An 18,889-nucleotide genomic window follows, 5' to 3' on the forward strand; every position below is an offset into this window, starting at 1 on the left:
CTGGAGCTGTCATCCGCCCCCTCCGCAAATGTGGCTGTCGGTACTGGGTGAGGGTATCTGAAGACCCATCTGTCAGGGACAACCAGTTGGCTGCAATGATTCGTTTGCTCATCATCCATTCAGTAAACATCAGCGGAGAGACACACATGGCTTGGACACCATGCTAAGGGTTACAGATAGGATCACGGGTAAGAAAGCAACCCTCCTCCTGGTGCGCTCGGCCATAACTTTCTGCAGTGGTCTGCAAAGAACTCAATCAACAGTCTCTTTCAGAATGGATATGTGTATATGTATGGCTGAGTCCCTTTGCTGTTCATCTGAGACTATCGCAACATTGTTAATCGGCTACATCCCCATGCAGAAGAAAAAAGTTTAAAAAAATAAAATAAAATTGACTTTGTCTGATATTAATGCGGATATATCAGCTTTATCTTGACCAAAAAAAAAAAAAAAATCTCTTTCAATTGAGGCACCAGTGATGAACGCAGGCGATGGGAGAGGGTGACGGAGAGTGAGATGACATCTCACTTCTGCATCACCATCCGTCAAGCACTCTGTTCCCAGGGTGCCCAGCAGGCTGGCGCCCAGTCATCTGCACACAGAAGGGGACCTTTCATTCTTTCTGACATTGAGCTCTGAGAGATGCTGAGAGCAAGGAGGACCTCCTGAGGAGTGCAGCCTAACTGAGAACTGCCCTGGGGACATGGCAGAGCGGGTCCTCCTGCTGGAGCTCAGCCCTGAGTCCTCCCCGGCACCCAGCTGGCCCCATCACTGCCGCCCTGAGACTCACTCTCATAGCGGAGCTGGAAGCCGATGTCCGAGTGGCTCTTGTCGGTGGAGAATAGGAGGTAGAGGTGGTTGCTGGTGCTGATGAGGAACTGGGGGACCTGGGTGCCGTGGTAAACCCCAATCAAGGGCGCCGAGTATGTCCTTCCATCTCGCACTTCCAGGGTGTCGTAGTTGACCTCGGTTTTAAATCTGCCGAAGATGGAGACGAAGACTTCTTCAGAAACCCAAGGCTCATTAATTTGCAAATGACAAGAGGCCCTGCTTGACCCAGGGCATCAGAACAACTGGGTTTTGGCAGGTTGGGGTATCTTAATATAATCTGAACACTTTCACTGGAGATGCGGGAGAACCCTCCCTACTGTGTTGAACCTTCCTCCTTCTTCTCCTGTGGTTGGACGCAGCTCTCCCAATCTTCTCTGCGGCCTGGGCAGTGACCCATCTTCAGAGCTAGAGGCACAGTGCCTTGGCTCAAGGGAGTCAGAATGTTCCAGGCCAGGGGTCAGCCAGCTACAGCCCCAGAGCCAAATCTGGTCTAGAGTCTGTTTTTGTATGGCCTAAGGGCCAAGAATGGCTTTTGCATTTATAAAGACTTTTTTTTTTTTTTAAAGCAAAGACTATGCAACAGATATCTGTAAAGTGTCCCATAAAATCTAAAATATTTCCTGTGTGGCCCTTCACAGTAAAGTTTGCAACTGCTCTTCTGGGCCATGGAAGCTTTGTCTAGAAGAAGTTTACATTCATACTTGGGTGGCTGCTTTCCCCACCAGAGGGACACAACCAGGCTGGGAGTAGAAGTGGGCCACATGAGCAGGATTTGGGTCTGAGGTGAGGAAGATCACCTTCCCACACCGAAAATGTCAGGGTAATGGTCCTCAGATGCTAACAGTCCCCTACACAGCACAAACCCCACTTCTGAATCAAGGCCAAGAGCAAAGCCAGTGCAGCCTGTCCCTGCCCAGAGCATCTGCTCCAGTGCCCTCTGACCTTGTTGACCTTGCAGCATCGGTGCTGCTCCCCCACCCATCCCAGCTTCCCGGCCACCCCACAGCAGAGCTATCACCCCTCACCCCCACCGCCCAGGCTGTGGTTACAGGCACCTGTCGAAGGTGATTTTGATGGGGTAGCCTGGCTGGGCTTCGATCACCCAGGCACAGCTCAGGGCATCCTTGTAGAAGCCAGGCCAGCCAGGAGACAGGATGGTGCCACTGGGTGAAGTCAGATGACCGCCGCAGGGAGCTGGGGAAGAAGGGAGACAGGCAGTTTTCTTGGGGGAACAGTGAATAAAGAAAAGTCTCTCTATAAAATGTGTCAGCCAGTAAGTATTTTCTTTTTTTTTTTTTTTTTTTTTTTTTACTAATGGAGAATTACATAAACCATCTAAACTGTGAGTTCTGTCTTTTGGGACTTTTATGGAAATGTCCAGTTACATCACTTGTAATTTTATGAAGGGCTGGAGGGGAGGAATGAAAAGAATCCTTTAAACAAAGTCCTCTGCCATTCTAGAAGGGTTGAAGTACAGCTAATATTGGGTCATACTGGTTCTTTTTTTGTTCTTCACTCAATTATCAGGCCTCTGACAGAGGCCTGAGCCTGGCTCCCACCCTGCACACACAGCGCTGGCCCTGGACCGCGGTCGGAGCCCCAAGCTCAGCTCAGAGCCTCGCACAGTCCACTCCACCGTGAGTTCTCCAAGGGCGGGGGCCGTGTTATTTGTCTTGAACAACTCGGAGTCCCCAGCCCCTAGCCTCGTGCTTGGAAGATGGGTGTCACACTGAGTGACCGCTGCTTGAATGAATAAATGAGTGGATGGAAGCATACTCCATCCAGGAGCATGTAAACCATGCAGGTAAACCACAGGCGCACAGGGTCCAGGCACACGTCACAGCTGGCTCTGAGCTTGCAAACCTGTCATCTCAGCCCCCAGTCTCTCTCCATCCGTCTTCCCACTCTCTCCCACCTTTCCCATCACTCCTGCCTTTTCCCGCCATCAGACCCTTGGCCCTGAGATGGTGATTAGAGCTAGTCCAGAGCTCCACCTTCAGGCCACATGGTTGGACTTCATGGTCCACCCTTTGGGTTAGGCAAGGTCACGTGACCGCCTTGACCAATCAATCGAGGGCAGAAATGATGTGTGTCATGTCCATGTGGGAACATGAAGAGCCAGCGTGGGATGTGCAGCTGTGCCTGTGAAAGTGAGGGTCTAGACGGAAGTGACCTTGAAGAGTAGAGTCCCATGACCCCATTACACATGTAGCCTGCGTAGCCTGTCTTTAAGCCACTGAGATTCTGGGTTTATCTGGTAGCACAGTCTAACATCAACCACCCTGATAAGACACCTCCCTCCCTGGGACCGATGATGAGGGTGTTGGTCACGACCAGCCCCAAAGCCGCTCCCACTGCCCCCATCGCGGCCACGGACTGAGCGTTACACGCTGAGCTTCAGGCTATGTCCACTCTTCACAAACACAAACACTTCTCTCTATCTTACAGCTAAGAAAGCGGAGCCTTAAGGAGATTGAGTAACTAGGCTTTGCTAACTAACTAGGATTAGCAAGTGGTAGAGCTTGGATTTAGACCTAGGAAGACAGCATAAATCCAGAGACTTTACCCTAAACCACCTCCTCGTTTTAAAAGAAACTCTGCTTCCTTAGGCTCCCCTTACCATGGTGCTACCAGCTGCCAAAATGTGCTGAACAAGACTGGAAAGGAAAGGGGATAAAGAGCTACACAACACTCCTATCTTTGCAAGTTTTTGCAGATTTCCCCAAGTAGTCAAGACTCATAAAATAATAGCCAAATGTACCACAGCTTTCCTCTCTCAGTTCTAGAACCCTTCGGAGAAATTTAAAATAACCATCAGGCATTCTTCATAGTAAATTACATTAGAAAGTTCACTTAACAAAGAAGATAAAGAAGAAGAAGAATTATGAGGTTAATAGTAGACAACTCATACTGCTGATTTAGGATACTAACTGCTTTTACATGTATTATCTTATTTAAATGTGCACACCATTCATGAAACCACCCCCATTTTACAGAGGGAAAATCTGAGGCTAAGAGAGTAGGTCAAGAGCTAATAGAGTTAGAGCAGGAAAGTGAAAGTCGCTCAGCAGTTATGTCCGACTCTTTGCAACCTCATAGACTGTAGCCTGCCAGGCTCCTTTGTCCATGGAATTCTCCAGGCCGAAATACTGAAGTGGGTAGCTGTTTCCTTCTCCAGGGGATCTTCCCAACCCAGGAATCGAACCCAGGTCTCCCACATGGCAGGCAGATTCTTTACCAACTGAGCCACCAGTTAACTTCAAATTTTCTGTCTCCAAATTCCCCTGCAGCGCACAACAGCACGACAGCCGCAGCCAACTGGTATGAGCTCCCTGGAATTGAGTTTACTGTGTGTTGGGTTTAATGTGGATTATCCTCCTGACAACTGCAACACTAAAAGGTAGATAAAACCATTATTATCCTGATTTTATAGGCAGGGATTATTATCCCATTACCAGGCAGTTGAGGCTTGGAGAAAACAAGAAATTACACAGCACCTCTATCAAACGCTGAAAGAACAAATTGCCCATAGGTATTATTATTTCCTGGGTAACCCGTTTTCAAAACCCATCCATTCATGTCGCTGAAATGACTGTGTTGTCCTCTGCTTTCCCAATGGACTTGTGAGACCCCTTGGAGGAGGGGAGGGGCCTGCCTCCTGCTATATGCCTGGGTCCCCAGGCAGGTAATGAGTCTCAGGAGAGAGCGGGGACTCCCTCTTGGCTTACATTCATCACAGGCCCAGCCTCTTTGGTGGCTGGACTGTGACGTCCTCACTTGCTTTGCGGGAAGCCAGAGATCACAGAGCCACTATTGCCTGCCAGGGCCACTCTTGATTCAGTGGTACACATCAACAGAGCCCAACCTCCACTCGCCAGAGAGGGAAGCTCAAGCCTTTTCTTTGATGGTCACTATTTTGTTCTCTTTCTCTGCTATACTGTTTTATGACTTTGGCTAAGACCTCTCTTCTCTGCTTTAGGTGCTTGGCAAACAATCTCTCCATTCATTCAGTCTTTCATTCTCTCTAGTTCATCTTCATATCCCAAGGTGGCAGTTGCTAGGCAGGGAGAGGGAGGGGAGGATTCCTAAGTACAGTGTCTCTTTAACATTTCAGAAGATTTAAACCTCGCTCTTACCAAGAAAATACAAATCAAAACTACACTGAGAAATTATTTCTCATCCCTCAAGTAGGGAAAAGGCAAGGTCTGACAACACATGAAGTTGAGGGAAAGCAGGAATTCTAGTACTCTGCAGCTAGACACGCAAAAGAGCACAATCCCTAGGCAGGGAAATTTGGTAGCATCTAGCAAAATTCAGTCATTTATTCTCTCACCTAGCAACTCGACTTCTAGAACTCTATCTCAGAGATGTGTGTGTGTGTGTTAGTTTCTCAGTCAAGTCTGGATCTTTGCAACTCCACAGACTGTAGCCTGCCAGGCTCCTCCATCTATGGGATTTTCCAGGCAAGAATACTGGAGTGGATTGCCATTGCCTTCTCTAGGGGATCTTCTCAACTCAGGGATCAAACCTGGGTCTCCTACATTACAGGCAGACTCTTTACTGTCTGAGCCAACCATCCTAAAGATACACTGGCAAAAATATGAAAGGACATATATATGCACCAGGCTATGTAAGGCAGCACTATTTATAACAGCCAAAGGATGGAAACAAGCCCAAATGTTCAGTGATAGGGAGCTGACTGAATGAACTGGAGTAATCAACAAAAATGGACTATTTATGCAGTTATGAGACAAGAATGAGGAATATTATATGTAACATCATGGAGTAGTCCCCAGGATATTTTATTAAGTGAATAAAAGCAAGATACAGTGGTAAAAGCAAGGGTACAGTATGATTCCATTGGCCTAAGACAAGGGTAGGAGACACACACGCATTTACTCACATTAATGGTCAATGAAAGTGCAAAACCCAAAGACAAAAGATGACCTATGGATGGAGGGAGGGGGTTGGGGTAGAAAGGAAAGGGATTGAAGCTGGACTTTCTTAGAATATGCCTCCTTTTAGAGGTTTCACTTTGGAACTATGTCAATATTTTACATAAGTAAAAGACGACATATGTGGAATCTGGACAAATGGTACCGATGAACCTGTTTGCAGGACAGATAGAATAAAGATGCAGATGTAGAGAACAGATTGTGGATGGGGGGTAGGAAGGGGAGGGGATGATTCGTGAGATAGAAACTGACATATAAGCACTATCAGGTATAAAATAGTGGGAACCGGCAGTATAGCGCAGAGAGCTCAGCTTGGGGCTCTGTGGTGACCTAGGTGGGTGGGATGGGGGTTGGTAGGAGGAGGACTCAAGAAGGAGGGGATATAGATATGTATACATACAACTGATTCACTTCTTTGTACAGCAGGAACTAACACAACATTGGAAAGCAACTATACCACAATAAAAAGATTTAAGTTTGATAAGCAGTTTCTCAAAACTTAACAGCAGTGTACAGTGAATGAACAGAATACTGTATCAGTTGGTAGCATAATTATACATAAAGAAACTAAAGAGATTTTTAAAACACAGTAATTTGATAGTCTATCCCTAGTAGGATGTAGAGACAAGAAGAATTGGAAGGAAAAGCACGAAAACAATTTTCAATAATCATACAGCTGTCTGCGGCATTGGTATTACAATTCTGAGACTCGGGTGTATATCAGGGGATGGGAAGCTATATTGGTGTTGGGAACTTGGATTACCAGCAAGAATGAACGGAGACACAGCTATGATATCAAGGAAGTTCAATGAAAAAGAAAAATGCACTTACATTTGAAATGAAATGAACCCATGATGCATTTTAGCGTCTAAAAAATATTTCTTAGCTCTGTTTGTTGAAAAGGCTTAGAAACAAGGACCTACTCAATGGTAATAAGCACTGCCAGTGCCCAGATTCTAAATATCATTTCTCACTAAAAGGAACCAGGACTCCTTGGAGAAATAGCTGATTGTAGGTCAGGGACAGAAAATGTACAAGATGAGTTTGGGCCAATTTCAAAACGCTCCCTCTGGCCAACGGGACGATTTGAGTGTTGAGCAGAGTGGATTTAAATGCACACAGTACGTTTAAATCCTTTGGATTGCAATGATATTAAATTTTTTTCAACTTAGGAAGATGCTAGAATCAACCCATTAAGATGAAAAGTGGTAAATAAAGGAAAATAATTAAGTATTTCTCCTGTCTTTCCTTTATCAACTATACCTCAGGGTAACCAAATAGTTGTTGGGGGCAAGTTTTCTGTAAGTGTTTCTGCATATAACAGAAGAGATAAAATGCTACTATTTTGTAATCTCTAGGCTATGATCGTTGATGTCTCCTATTAATAATAATATCACCCAAAGAGTAACAACTAGACATTACATGCCTCTGATGGAGGCGCAGAGCTCTGCTTATAAAACATTTTGGCCAAAAACCAGAACCTGAATCTGATTAGGCTTCTAGATCTTACTGCCAACTAAAGGAAATGTAAGAGAGAGAGAGAGGATCATGTTAAACAGTCTCCTAGGGACATAATCACCAGAATTCAGACTGCAGGAGACTCCTCAGGGTAAACAACCTGCCTTCCTCAACAAAAATACCACAAGGGAGTGGGGCTGCCCCCTACAGAGGACTCGAGGCGCATCAGCCAATGGTAACGCATAAACCTCACCAGGGTTCTGACTTAAAATGCTGTGAAAGAAAGTTTAGATAGAGAATCAAGGAAACTTGATTGTATTAAATAAGTAGCTCCATAATGTTGAAGATAATCGTATTGAAGTTCTGTTTTAGTGTTCTTTTCATCTATTAGAGATACACACTAAAGTGTTGTTGATTACATATTATGCCTGAAATTTGCTTCACAATAATCCCAGAGGAGGGTAATGGTGGGAGATGCTGGTAACTCTGGGGTATGAGTGAAATGAAATAGGCCATGAGTTTATAATTGCTGCAGCTGGGTTATGGGCACATGGGGTTCACTATATTACTCTCTGTGTTTGAAATTTTCCATTAAAAATGTTAGGCTGATGACTTCCCTGATTTCCCAGTGGTAAGGAATCCTCTGTGCAAGGAGGGGACACAGGTTTGATCCCTGGCTGGGGAACTAAGATCCCACATGTTACATAGCAGTGAAACCCAGGCACTGCAGCCACCAAGCCTGAGCACCACAACCAGAGAGTCTGTGTGCCTCATTGAAAAGATCCTGTATGATGCAACCAAGATCCTGCGTGGTGCTGTAACTAAGATTCAATGCAGCCAAATAAACAAACAAAATAAAACTTAAAAAGAAAGAAGATAGCCCTTCTTCCTTTTAACAAAATGTTAGGCTGAAAAGAAGGATATGCACACAGGCACACACACATGCATACAAGGAAAAGACAAAAAAGAAAAGAAACGAGGAAAGGGTTCTGCCTTGAACAGGGAGAAGGATTCAGCAATAAGAGGGACCCAGTGCCTTATCCCAGTGCCCAGTACAGAGTAGGTGCTCAATACATTCTTGATGGAAGGAATACAATACTGCATTAGGACCCTGCAAAGTCACAGGTTGAAATCTTAACTCCCACGTGACTGGTTTTGGAGATGGGACTTGAAGGACACAATGACGGTGAAATGAGCTCACAAGGTTGGGCCCTGATCCAAAAGGACTGCTGTCCTTAGAAGGAGAAGGGAAGGAGTGCACGCACACAGAGAAAAAGGGCGCGTGAGGACAGAGCAAGACGGCGGCCATCTGCCAGCTAAGGAGAGAGGAGTCGGGAGAGAGTGGCCAGCCCTGCTGGCACCTTGATCTTGGACTTCCAGCAGCCAGAACCGTGAGAAAACACATTTCTGTTGTTTACATCACCTGGCTTGTGGTATGTTGCTATGGCAGCACGAGATGGCTAACACGCTGGGCTTCTGAAGAGGGGCTGGGGTCCCCTGGGAGGGAGGCCCCACCTCTCCTGACCTCAGATGCTCTGGGGAGAAGAGCACCTGGGATGGGGATGGAGTAGAGGGACCCCAGAAACTCGGGCTCATTGAGCCCTCACAGGGCGCCAGCCGCCAAGTGATGTGCGCTCTGCTCTTCCTGGGTGTTCACCCTCAAAGCAGAGTTTAGGGTGGGTGCTGGTCTCAGCCTCATTTCCAAGTTGAGGAAATGGGAACAGAGGGCTTAGGTTAGTCTAGAAACACACAGCAGAATAGTGGCAGAGCCAGGATTTAAACTTGGGAAGTCTGGTTGGGTCTCCTTGCTGGACTCGCAAGGAGATCTGACCAGTCCATTCTAAAGGAGACGAGTCCTGGGTGTTCATTGGAAGGACTGATGCTGAGGCTGAAACTCCAATACTTTGGCCACCTCATGAGAAGAGTTGACTCATTGGAAAAGACCCTTATGCTGGGAGGGATTGGGGGCAGGAGGAGAAGGGGACGACGGAGGATGAGATGGCTAGATGGCATCACCGACTCGATGCACATGAGTTTGGGTGAACTGCAGGACTTGGTGATGGACAGGGAGGCCTGGCATGCTGTGATTCATGGGGTCGCAAAGAGTCGGACATGACTGAGCGACTGAACTGAACTGAACTGAACTGAGTTTGGCTCCAGAGCCTGCGTTTCTAACCATTGAGGGTGGACTCGAGAATGCCGACCCTGAGCACTGCCCTCACAGGGCTCTCCGTGTGACTCTCTAGAAGCCGTGGAAGCCTTTTCCTCGATTCCCTCCAACCCTGCCTCCCCATGGCCCCTGAATCCCTCACACTCATCCTCCACCATTCTGTGGTCAAACAAAAGGAGAGCGAACTCTGGAGTCAAACAGACTGCATTTGGTGGTTCAAAGCCATCGCTCTGGTATCAAAATATCTGGACTGGGATTCTCATCCTCCCGTTCACTGAGCTGTGTGGCCTTGGGCAAGTTCCGCGCCCACTCTGTGCTTCAGTTTGCTCAGTTGTGAAGTAAGGATCCTAACAGTGCCTCCCCTGTGGTTGTCAGGAGGACGTAACAGAAGTGTTTGTAGAGCACCTGGCCTAGTATTTAGCGCATAATAACTGCTCAATTATTACTAGCTGGGCGATCTCAGGCAAGTCAGCTCACCTTGCTGCTGTGCAGATTCCTCATGCATAGAGAATGATAATCTTTCTCAACAAGAGTGGCGAGAAGATTTAATGAAACATTGTTAGAAACTCAATCACTACCCTCCTTCCTTAGAGGCCCAGATGACTTACCACCATCACTTAGTTCCCTCTTGTGGGAGTGGGGAGAACGAATTTTTCTTTTTTTTATAAGAAATTTTTTTTAAGTATAAAATGAACACATGAATTTTACATACAGATAGGAAAAAAAAAAACGTAGACATGTCTACACAAAACTAATAGGCCATTTTGCTCGGGGATGTGGGCCTAGGAAATGAATATTTCCACTTTAACTTTATTGCACTCGCGTAGCATTTAAATTTTTTACAACCATCAAGTATGAGTTTAAACACGAAAATACATACTTACTGCAGATAATTTATCTCCTTTTCCCCCGTGCATGTCTTTCAAACAGCATATTTTTGAAAACCCAGTTTGAGAGTCTTCGTCTTCTAATAGGGAGTTTAAGTGCCTTTATTATCGTAACGGATAGGTCTGTCCTGCTGCTGCCATCTTTTATGCTGTCAGCTTACAACGCTTCCGTGTGTCTTGCTTTCTTTGTCTTTGCGATAGGCAATATGTTTCCTTTTGTTTTAATTTTCTACTGGGATATGGAAAGCAGAAAAGCTGCTTTTCATCCTGTTTGTAGACGCTTTTAAGTCTTTTACAAACAAGTTTGAAATCACATTCTCTCTAGTCATATAACTCAAGAAAGATACAGTAACGGGGTAGCCAAGAACCTGGATTTGGATTCTGGTTCTCTCACTTACAAGCTGGAAGGACCCTGGGCAAGTGACTTAGCTTCTTTGTGCTTTAATGGGACAATTACAACACCTACTTCCTAGATTGGTACATGGCCAATACGAGGTGACACCTCTAAACACCTATCATAGTGCTGTAAGAATCGGTCCCTGCTTAAAAGAGAGAGGAAGAGATGAGTGTGCAGGTGAGAACCAGATGTTCCTTTGTGGCTGCTTCACTACTTGGAAGTCTCTCCTAGGAAATTTCTGATTTTAAACACACAGATCCCTTATGGCCTCTGTTCTGTAGATCAAGGGTCAGCAAATTACAGCCCAGGGACCAAAGCCGACCCCTTCATTTCTGTTTTGTCAAAGCTGCTTTCCCATAATGATGGCAGAGTTGAGCTGAGACCTTAGGGCCCTCAAAGCTGAAAACAGTTCCTAGCTGGCCCTTTAAGACAAAGTTTGCCGACTGACTTCTGCTTTCTATCCGCCAGATGGTCGTCCTTCTTTCTAAATTTAGGAGAAGAAGCCATTTTCTCCCTTGTCCTATTACAGCCTCTCAAAAGCTAAGAGGCTCTCGGCATATATTAAAAGACTTTTTAAAAGACCATTAGCTTCCATGTTTAATTGTCCACAAGGTGGGGATACTTGATCAAAATCAAAACTAGAAAAAACGGAAAGACAAAGATGCTGGTTACAAAGCAGGGTTCTCCCAAGACTCAGCACAGGAGGGAAAAGTGCCAAGGAGGGCCAGATTCCAGGGGCTTCTTACCCGGTGTGCTCCACGGTTTCAAGTCCAGACCTGGCCAACCTAGGTGGTGTCCGGCTCTCACCCTGGCCCTCTGACCTGCTGCTCCCCAGGTCCCCGAAAACCATGGTGGCATCAAATGCCCATAATTCTAGGAAGACTGAGCAGACTCTCCCTGGTGCCAAGTCAGCCTCTTTCCACCAGAGTGCCCCTTATTTCTGGTTGCCCACTGTCCCCAACCCTAAGCGTTTCCCTCCCCAGGGACAGAATGAACAAGACAACTGTAATTTCAAAATTAAGACTCTGTGAAACAGTAATCCGCTTCAAGGTCCACGAATGAAGGCCGAGTTCTCTTGGGCATTCACCCGTGGTCTGGAGTAGCTCACTGCTCCAGCAGAACTGTGGTCTAGGAGCAGCTGATTCAGGAGAGTGAGTGGTGGAGAGAAGGCAGCCCCACTGGGACTGAGCCCCCACAGGCTCAGGGGTACTGGAGTCTGGGCTTCTGCCCCAGAACTCCCACAGTCTTGGTGGGGAAAGAGGACCAAGCCCCAGGGAACCAGTAAAGAAAATGTAGCCATGGTGAGGCCCAGTGTCTGACAGAGTTCTCTGCTGCTGGTTTAAGAGGAACAAGGGAACCAGGAGAGAAGAGAGACCAGGTGAACAGGAGACAGCAGGGAAGATGTCCTGGGCGAGACGGACCGGAGGAAAATTCAAGAGAGGAGGTTGAGGAGCACGATGGAGAATGAGGGGCCTAGCCTAAAGGGAAGGCAAGACCCCAGACCAACAAGCCCCCAGACCCTGGACTCTGTCTTGTTCCCAAAGACCATCATCAGACACTTGTGTTTATCCCCCTGCTGCCAGGGAGGGAGTTACCCAACCCATCAGGTCCACAGCTGGGTGGGGGCGAAGACAGGAGTTTCATGCTTCTCTGATACCAAAGCTTATACTGTTTCCAAAAGAGCTCACTCGCTGGGTAAAATGGCAGAGGGGGCATTGTGGACGGGGCTGGTGGGCTGTGAGGGCAGGACAGCACCTGTCAGCGTCATGAGCGGGACAGGCACCTGGAAGGAGGAACCCACCACACGCTCCCCAAAGTGGACTGCTATTCTGCTGGGCCTGGTGAAGAAATGGTTAATTTCAGGTGAAAATCACACTCGCTGCCAACAATGACGGAGCACTGCCTTTCTGCTCATGACTACCCTGGGAGGGGGCTCCCCTTCTTAATTGCACTTTACAGATGGAGCAATTGAGGCACAGAGAAGTCAAGTCACTTGCCCCCCGGGGTGACTCAGTGGGTAAGTTTCAGGGAGAAGATACAAGGCAGTCTGATGAGAGTCAGGGCTCTGGAGGCCATTAGGGAGGCTCTAGCCTAGTTAAAAGGTCATTCATTCAGTCAGTGATTCATCTGCCAGTGTTGACTGAGCACCTAGCGGGTGTCAGACCATAATAAGCCAGCTGTGGGGATACAAGGCCGAGGAAGGTTCCCTAACCTCAGGGAGCTTACCAGCCAGCAGAAGCATGGCCAACACTAGGAGCTCAACTATGCTGGGAACTGCCCTTTACATGCGCATCTTACTATCTCCCCACTTTTTTTTCCAGCTGAAAATAAACAACAGAGATTCAGAGGGAAAAGGAAGCTTGCCATGGTTCCAGCGCAGGTCCTTCTGACCTGAAGGCCTCACCTTGATGCCAGACCCTCTGCTGCAGGCTCTGTGCTCTTGGGCATCTCCCTGCCCCCCGCCTGTCAGCTCTGGGGCTATGCTCTCTTTAAGGCACGCCCCATTCTTTGGGCTCCCGACCTTCCCTCTTGCTGGCTGGGGTGCTCAGAGTTGGGTCTGGGGACTGGGGATGGAGAGGTCCCTTAGGTCTCACCCTCTGTCCATCATGTGAGATGAGAGGAAGAAGCTTTCTGGCTCCCAGAAGGAAGGGGCCACAGCCCTTGCCTCCTCCTTGGACACCATCACTGCCTTCAAGGACTCTGTGGGAGACGCACTTTTCATCCGTTGTTCACAAGTATTTATCAAGGGCCTGTTCCGTGCCAGGTATTGTGCTTGGTGCACAAGTCAAGAAGCTTTATTCATGTGTTCCATGACTGAAGCTGGGTAGACCAGATGGCTGGTCTCTGAAATGGAGTCAAAACCTGTCTGCGTGGCAAGGCAGGACTGAGGAGACACCACCACAATCCTGTGCCTGCGTCAAGCTGTGTTTTCTTTCTTTCTTTTTTTTTTTTTTTTTCCTGGCTGGCCTGCCCCTAGCCTCTTGGAGATTGACTACAAAGATATCAAGGCAGTGTTTAACAGGGGCACCAAGGCCAAGCCTGGGAGACGTCCTAGGGAATTGAGGGAAACAAGCGTGTGGAGACAGAAAGAGTGGCAGGCATTTTGAAAGACATGCAGACTCACAGCACTGCCATGCTGCTTCAGGCTGGTGGCGCTCCCTGGGCGGGAGCTGCAAGCAGGGCTCCTAACCACTGTGGTATTGAGAGCATTCCCAGTTGAAAGAAGAGGTGTTTTTTGATGCCTGACAGTCTAGATCCAGCGTTTCTCCAGTTTAATCTCTGGTTATAACTCAATTTTAGGTGCAATGTTGTTCTAGAAAGACTCGGCCAATCCAGGGTGAGGGTGAGAGGTTGGTCCCCAGTCCCGGGGGAGGAGGACCCCCGGGTTTCGGGCTGCTCGGTCCCCACCTCAGCGTCTCCGGCTCCAGCTCCGCCCCCTCCCCCCCTCCCGCCCGCAGGCACGTACCTTCGCACCGTAGCACCGCGCTGTTCCAGACCACACTGCCCTCCTTCAGGACACAGGTGATGGTCTCCGAGCCCTGAGTCCCGAGGAAGCCTTCGTCGCAGAGGAAAGAGATGGAGCTGCCCAGCTGGAGGCTGTCACCGAACCGCTTGCCATTCACTGGGACGCCAGGATCGGGGCACTCGTTGTGTCGGAAGGCTGTGAGGAGGAAGGTCAAGGATGTGATTAGACAGAGCTGGTGAGCAGATGGACTCCCAACCAAAAGAAGCTTCATTATGAAGGTCAACCCTAGACTTGCCCCGCTTCTCCAAGAGACTGGCATGCTGGGGGGAGAGCTGTCTGCCCTAGACCAAACTGGGTGTAAAGCAGGTCTTGTTGAACTTGATATCCTTCCTTCCTGAGCACCTAGTCCAACTTCATTCTAAAGCACACTTATAGGTCAGGCAGCGGGCTGTTTGTCCTGTCAGTTCATCAATATCAAATATCGATTCCGTGAAATAGGTATTATTACCCCACTTTACAGATGAAGAAACTGAGGCTCAACATGGTAAAGGAGTAGATCTGTGTCCTCAATGTTGAATCCATTCTATGTGTCCCTAACTTCAGACAGTTAGGGGATCCCTTATGTTGCAGGTGAGCTGGACTCTAAATCCTGTGACAGTAATAGACATCGAGTACCATAAAGCACGTGCCCTGGGGTCAACGCTGTCTGAAGCCATTCCCTTCACTTTCTTGCCTCAGGCCGCCTCTCACTCCACCCACGTGGTTGATCATACAGTTGGCGGGTGGAGAGGAAAGAGTCAGAACGCTGGTGGGGTTAATCAAGCTCTACCTCTTATTAGTTACATGGTTCTGGGCAACTGATATCATCTTTCTGAGCCTCTGTTTCCTGACCTATAAAATAGAGATCATCCTTCACTGGTCGGGTCATTCTGAGATAGCAGGAACGTGAAAGTTGGTTTGCATTCGCACGTGGAGAATGCTGGGTGCAGCACGTGATGGGTGGTGAGTCCTCTTAAATCTGGGTTCCCTTCTTTCTTCCTGTTCCCCACCTTCCTCCATCAGGGGTGCCCAGTTCTCACAGTCAAGTCTGAGGCTACACCCTATTTGCATCCTGGCTGTTTTAAGGACAGGGCCTCTCCAGTGAAGACCAGGCTCCACAGCTGCCTGGGCATGGGCCGTTTTAAAGAACTCAGTGTGGAGCCCTCTGAGATTCCCTAGTGACTGAAACATCTGCACAGTCAGAAACAGGAGCAGCCACGGAAGCTGTCAGATCATCTAGCTGGAGGCAGACCTGGCAGTCCTTCCTGTAGAGGCTGGGCTGCAGGAGCATCTGACATGGAGATGACCATGAGATCCCTGCTGAGCCCCGATGCAGTCCCCCTTCCCTCTGAAGTGCAATTTCAGTAAGCCCAGACTTCTGTCTCCCAAACTTTGCTTATCAGGAACTATGACCATGAGCTTGCCCTGACATTTAGAAAAAAGGGCTGGGGAGAAAAGTGGTGCGTGGGGCCCATAGTCCAGGCATTTGTCTACTCAGAACCCTATCAGTCACACACACACACACACACACGTGTTCACACTGCACAGGGATATGGAGCTATCTCCAATGTCTCGGAGCAAATGCTCTACGTCAAAGATTTAAGTACTGCCCAGTTTTGCCTGCGTCCCGTTTCAATCTCAGCTTCCTGGCAGGTGAAAGGGGATGGATCTTCACCTAGGAAGCTGATGCCGTGGGGCTGGGTGTGGTGCCTGCAGGATTGCTCACAGAGTAGGTGCTCAGTAAACAGCAGTTACTGTCATCAGCGTTCAAAACACTCCACGTGGAACAAGGGTCAGTTTACTCTAAGGAGATCTGGGGGTGGAAGCGGGATCTCTGAGCCTTGTTACAGGGACAAGGATTTCATGTTAGCGTGAAGGGAAGCCCTGAGAGCTCTCCAGCTGTGGAGAGTGCTGTCTGGGGGTGGGAAGCTTCCTGACACTGGGCACATTCCAACTGTGCCCAGATGATCGTTGTTGGGACGTGGCCAAGGAGACGCACACGCTGCGGGGGAGAACACTAGTTCATGAACACTTGCTCATGACTGTGGTTGCACTAGCTGCAACAGAATCATCTCAGAAGCCTGTGAAAAATGTAGATTCTACGGCCTCCTTCCTTAGACATTTTGACTCAGCAGGGCTGGAATGGGGCCCAGATTTTGTCCCTCAGACAGTAAGGAAATCAAACCAGTCCATCCTAAACAAAACCAACCCTTAATATTCATTGAAAGGACTGATGTTGAAGCTGAAACTCCAATACTTTGGCCACCTGATGTGAAGAGCTGACTCACTGGAAAAATGCCCTCATGCTGCAAAAGCCTGAGGATAGGAGGAGAAGGGGACGACAGGGTGAGACGGTTGGGTGGCATCACCGACTCAATGGACATGAGTTTGAGCAAACTCTGGGAAACAGGGAAGTCTGGCATGCTGCAGTCCATGGGGTCACAAAGAGTCAGACACGACTCAGTGGCTGAAAAACAACAATCCAGCTCTGTCTGTGTAAATGCACAAAAAATTATCTGATGTTTGTAACAGTGTTCATCTCTGGGTGAGGGGGATCTGAGGTGGAGGTCAGCACTTCTTCCTTGAACTGGCCTGTTTTTGACTGTTGACATATTGGATGTGTATCACTTTTACATGGTGGAGGAATATTAGAGAGGAATGCAGGGTAAGAGTTTGATCCTCAGGTTAGGTTTGCTGTTTTCTGCCTCTTTCTCCCAAGAACTCAGGATTTGCTTCTCTCTTGGAAAGTGGGGACCTACTAGGATTTGGTTTTCCTTGGAGACTATGAGATTCTTTGCCACCCCCCACCGCCCAGGTCCTCCATCAGTATACCCATACTGCTTTGAGCCTGTAGGGTCCTTGGTCCTCCCCATCCTGGATACGTAGGCTTCCCTGGGACAGCTCTTACTCATCTTCCCACTCCCACCAAGGGGAGGAAAGATCATTTAGCCGTTCATGAATTTTTCCACTCAATAAACATTTACTGATCCTCATGACCTACCAGACCCCATGCTGGGCAGAAGGGAGAGAGAGATAAGTAATACATATCCCTATCTTTCCAGAGCTCAGGATCTCATGGGAAAGTGGGGATGAGGATAGATTGTCTGAAGCCAGTGCTGCAGCGCTAGACTGTGAAGACTGGGGAAGATAGGACTGGGCTGTTTCCTCCTGCTTACAGGTGATGGGAAGAAGAGTGCCCTGGGAGAGGTGCCCCTGAGAAGATGGACGGTCTCTAATCCAGTCCAGTGTCCCGAGGAAGGTGTTGAGGGAAACACCAGAGACGCATTCTAGTTTCAGTGGTCCCTTGGAGTCTGGGGTCTCCAAAGACCCCCACTTGGCACCTATGGTCTTCAGCTCAGCTAGACTCTGGGGACAGGTGGGGCAAGGAAGCAAGACCTCTATGCCAAGTAGGGCTGGGTGGAGATAAGTTCTATTAGGAAGTGCCAAAGGGACCAGCTCTGGGTGTGCTGCGCATCTGGGGCTGCTCTGGGAAAGGATCTGGTTAATTGCTCAGGGGGACCCAGCTTCAGCCCCCATCTGACAATTTTCCATTGGCCAAGTTCATCGGGTCTGGAGCTGATTCTACCCTGCTCAGTGCCTCTTGCTACCTCTGGAAGCTTTCTGTTTCCAGCGTCCAAACTTTTGCCTTCACCCCTAACCCTCTGAGACACAGAAACGACAAGAATCACTGCTTCAATCTGCTTCTAGAGAAGGGGCCCAGGGTTAAAACCAGAGGTGACAACTTTGGGACTGGGTCCAGGAGGAAACGCCCCCAAAGTGGGCTCAAATGAGTCTCAGAGCCAAACAGAAACACTGTTCCAGGCCCTTGTTTCTGATTTGACGGTGGGGATAGGAATTGGCAAAGCACAGCGTGAGCGGCCTCATGGGGAATACGTGAAGCTGGCAGCGAGAAGGCGTCCAAGGACTTGGAGGAGGACAGCAGGGAGGCGTCAGTAAGCAGGGGAGGACGGCGGGGCCCTTCCTGATTCTAGCTGGGCCTTCTAGGAGGGGGAGGGTGGGGAGGAGAAATGGAGCCCCAGGCTCCTTTCACATTACGTGGCGCATCTATTAGAAATAAAGGCTCAAAAGTGAGTGAAGCCACAAAAAAGAGTGCTTTCTGTTTTTCCTGTCATTCTGGAGCCCCATGCCTGGCTCTGCAGTCCTTGGAACTGGTCCACCCACTTCACCACTGGCCTATGCCCTGCACTGGACATCCTCAGAGGGACGGTCAGTGGGGGCCACAGGGCAGACTCACTGGTGAAGGTGATGTTGAAGCCTCTCTTCCCCGTGGAGTGGTCAGTCTGGAACTCGAGACGGGCCACGTGGCCACTGCTGGTAATGGAGGAGGGGAGCTGGTTTCCTGAGAAGGTGCCCAGGACAGGGGCCTCAGCCGTGGCCCCATCCTTGATGACCAGGAAGTCAAACTGAGGCTCTACGTCAATGTCATTGAAGGCCAAGTGGATGCGGCTCTCGGGCCGGGCGAGGATGAGCCAGACACAGTGGAGGTGGTTGCCGTAGTCCTCCGGGTAGTTGGGCGACAGGACGACCCCAGAGGGGCTGGTGAAGTTGAAGAAGCAGGAAACTGCAAGAGAAGAGCCGTGGAGGTCAGTGAGCATCCCTGGCGCTGTGCCCGGGCCACTGAGGGCAGGCAGGGGGGATGTCCTTAGTCTAAAAGCAATAGAGAGA

The 18,889-nt window shown here is 48.8% G+C and overlaps 1 protein-coding gene across 2 annotated transcripts in view; it reads right to left on the bottom strand.

Moving 5' to 3' along the window:
- The window catches only part of CSMD2 (CUB and Sushi multiple domains 2), a 683,354-nt gene that overhangs the window by 225,054 nt on the left and 439,411 nt on the right, over nucleotides 1-18,889 (bottom strand). For both annotated transcript variants that reach the window (XM_027967572.3, XM_060416549.1), the window contains exons 14-17: nucleotides 18,459-18,785; nucleotides 14,165-14,359; nucleotides 1,887-2,025; nucleotides 791-978 (exon numbers count right to left, since the gene is read on the bottom strand). In XM_027967572.3, the coding sequence (XP_027823373.2) occupies nucleotides 791-978; nucleotides 1,887-2,025; nucleotides 14,165-14,359; nucleotides 18,459-18,785 (849 nt within the window). The remainder of the gene's footprint in view (nucleotides 1-790; nucleotides 979-1,886; nucleotides 2,026-14,164; nucleotides 14,360-18,458; nucleotides 18,786-18,889) is intronic.

This window comes from Ovis aries, chromosome 1, assembly GCF_016772045.2.
Source record: "Ovis aries strain OAR_USU_Benz2616 breed Rambouillet chromosome 1, ARS-UI_Ramb_v3.0, whole genome shotgun sequence".
In the NCBI taxonomy this organism is placed as follows: domain Eukaryota; kingdom Metazoa; phylum Chordata; class Mammalia; order Artiodactyla; family Bovidae; genus Ovis; species Ovis aries.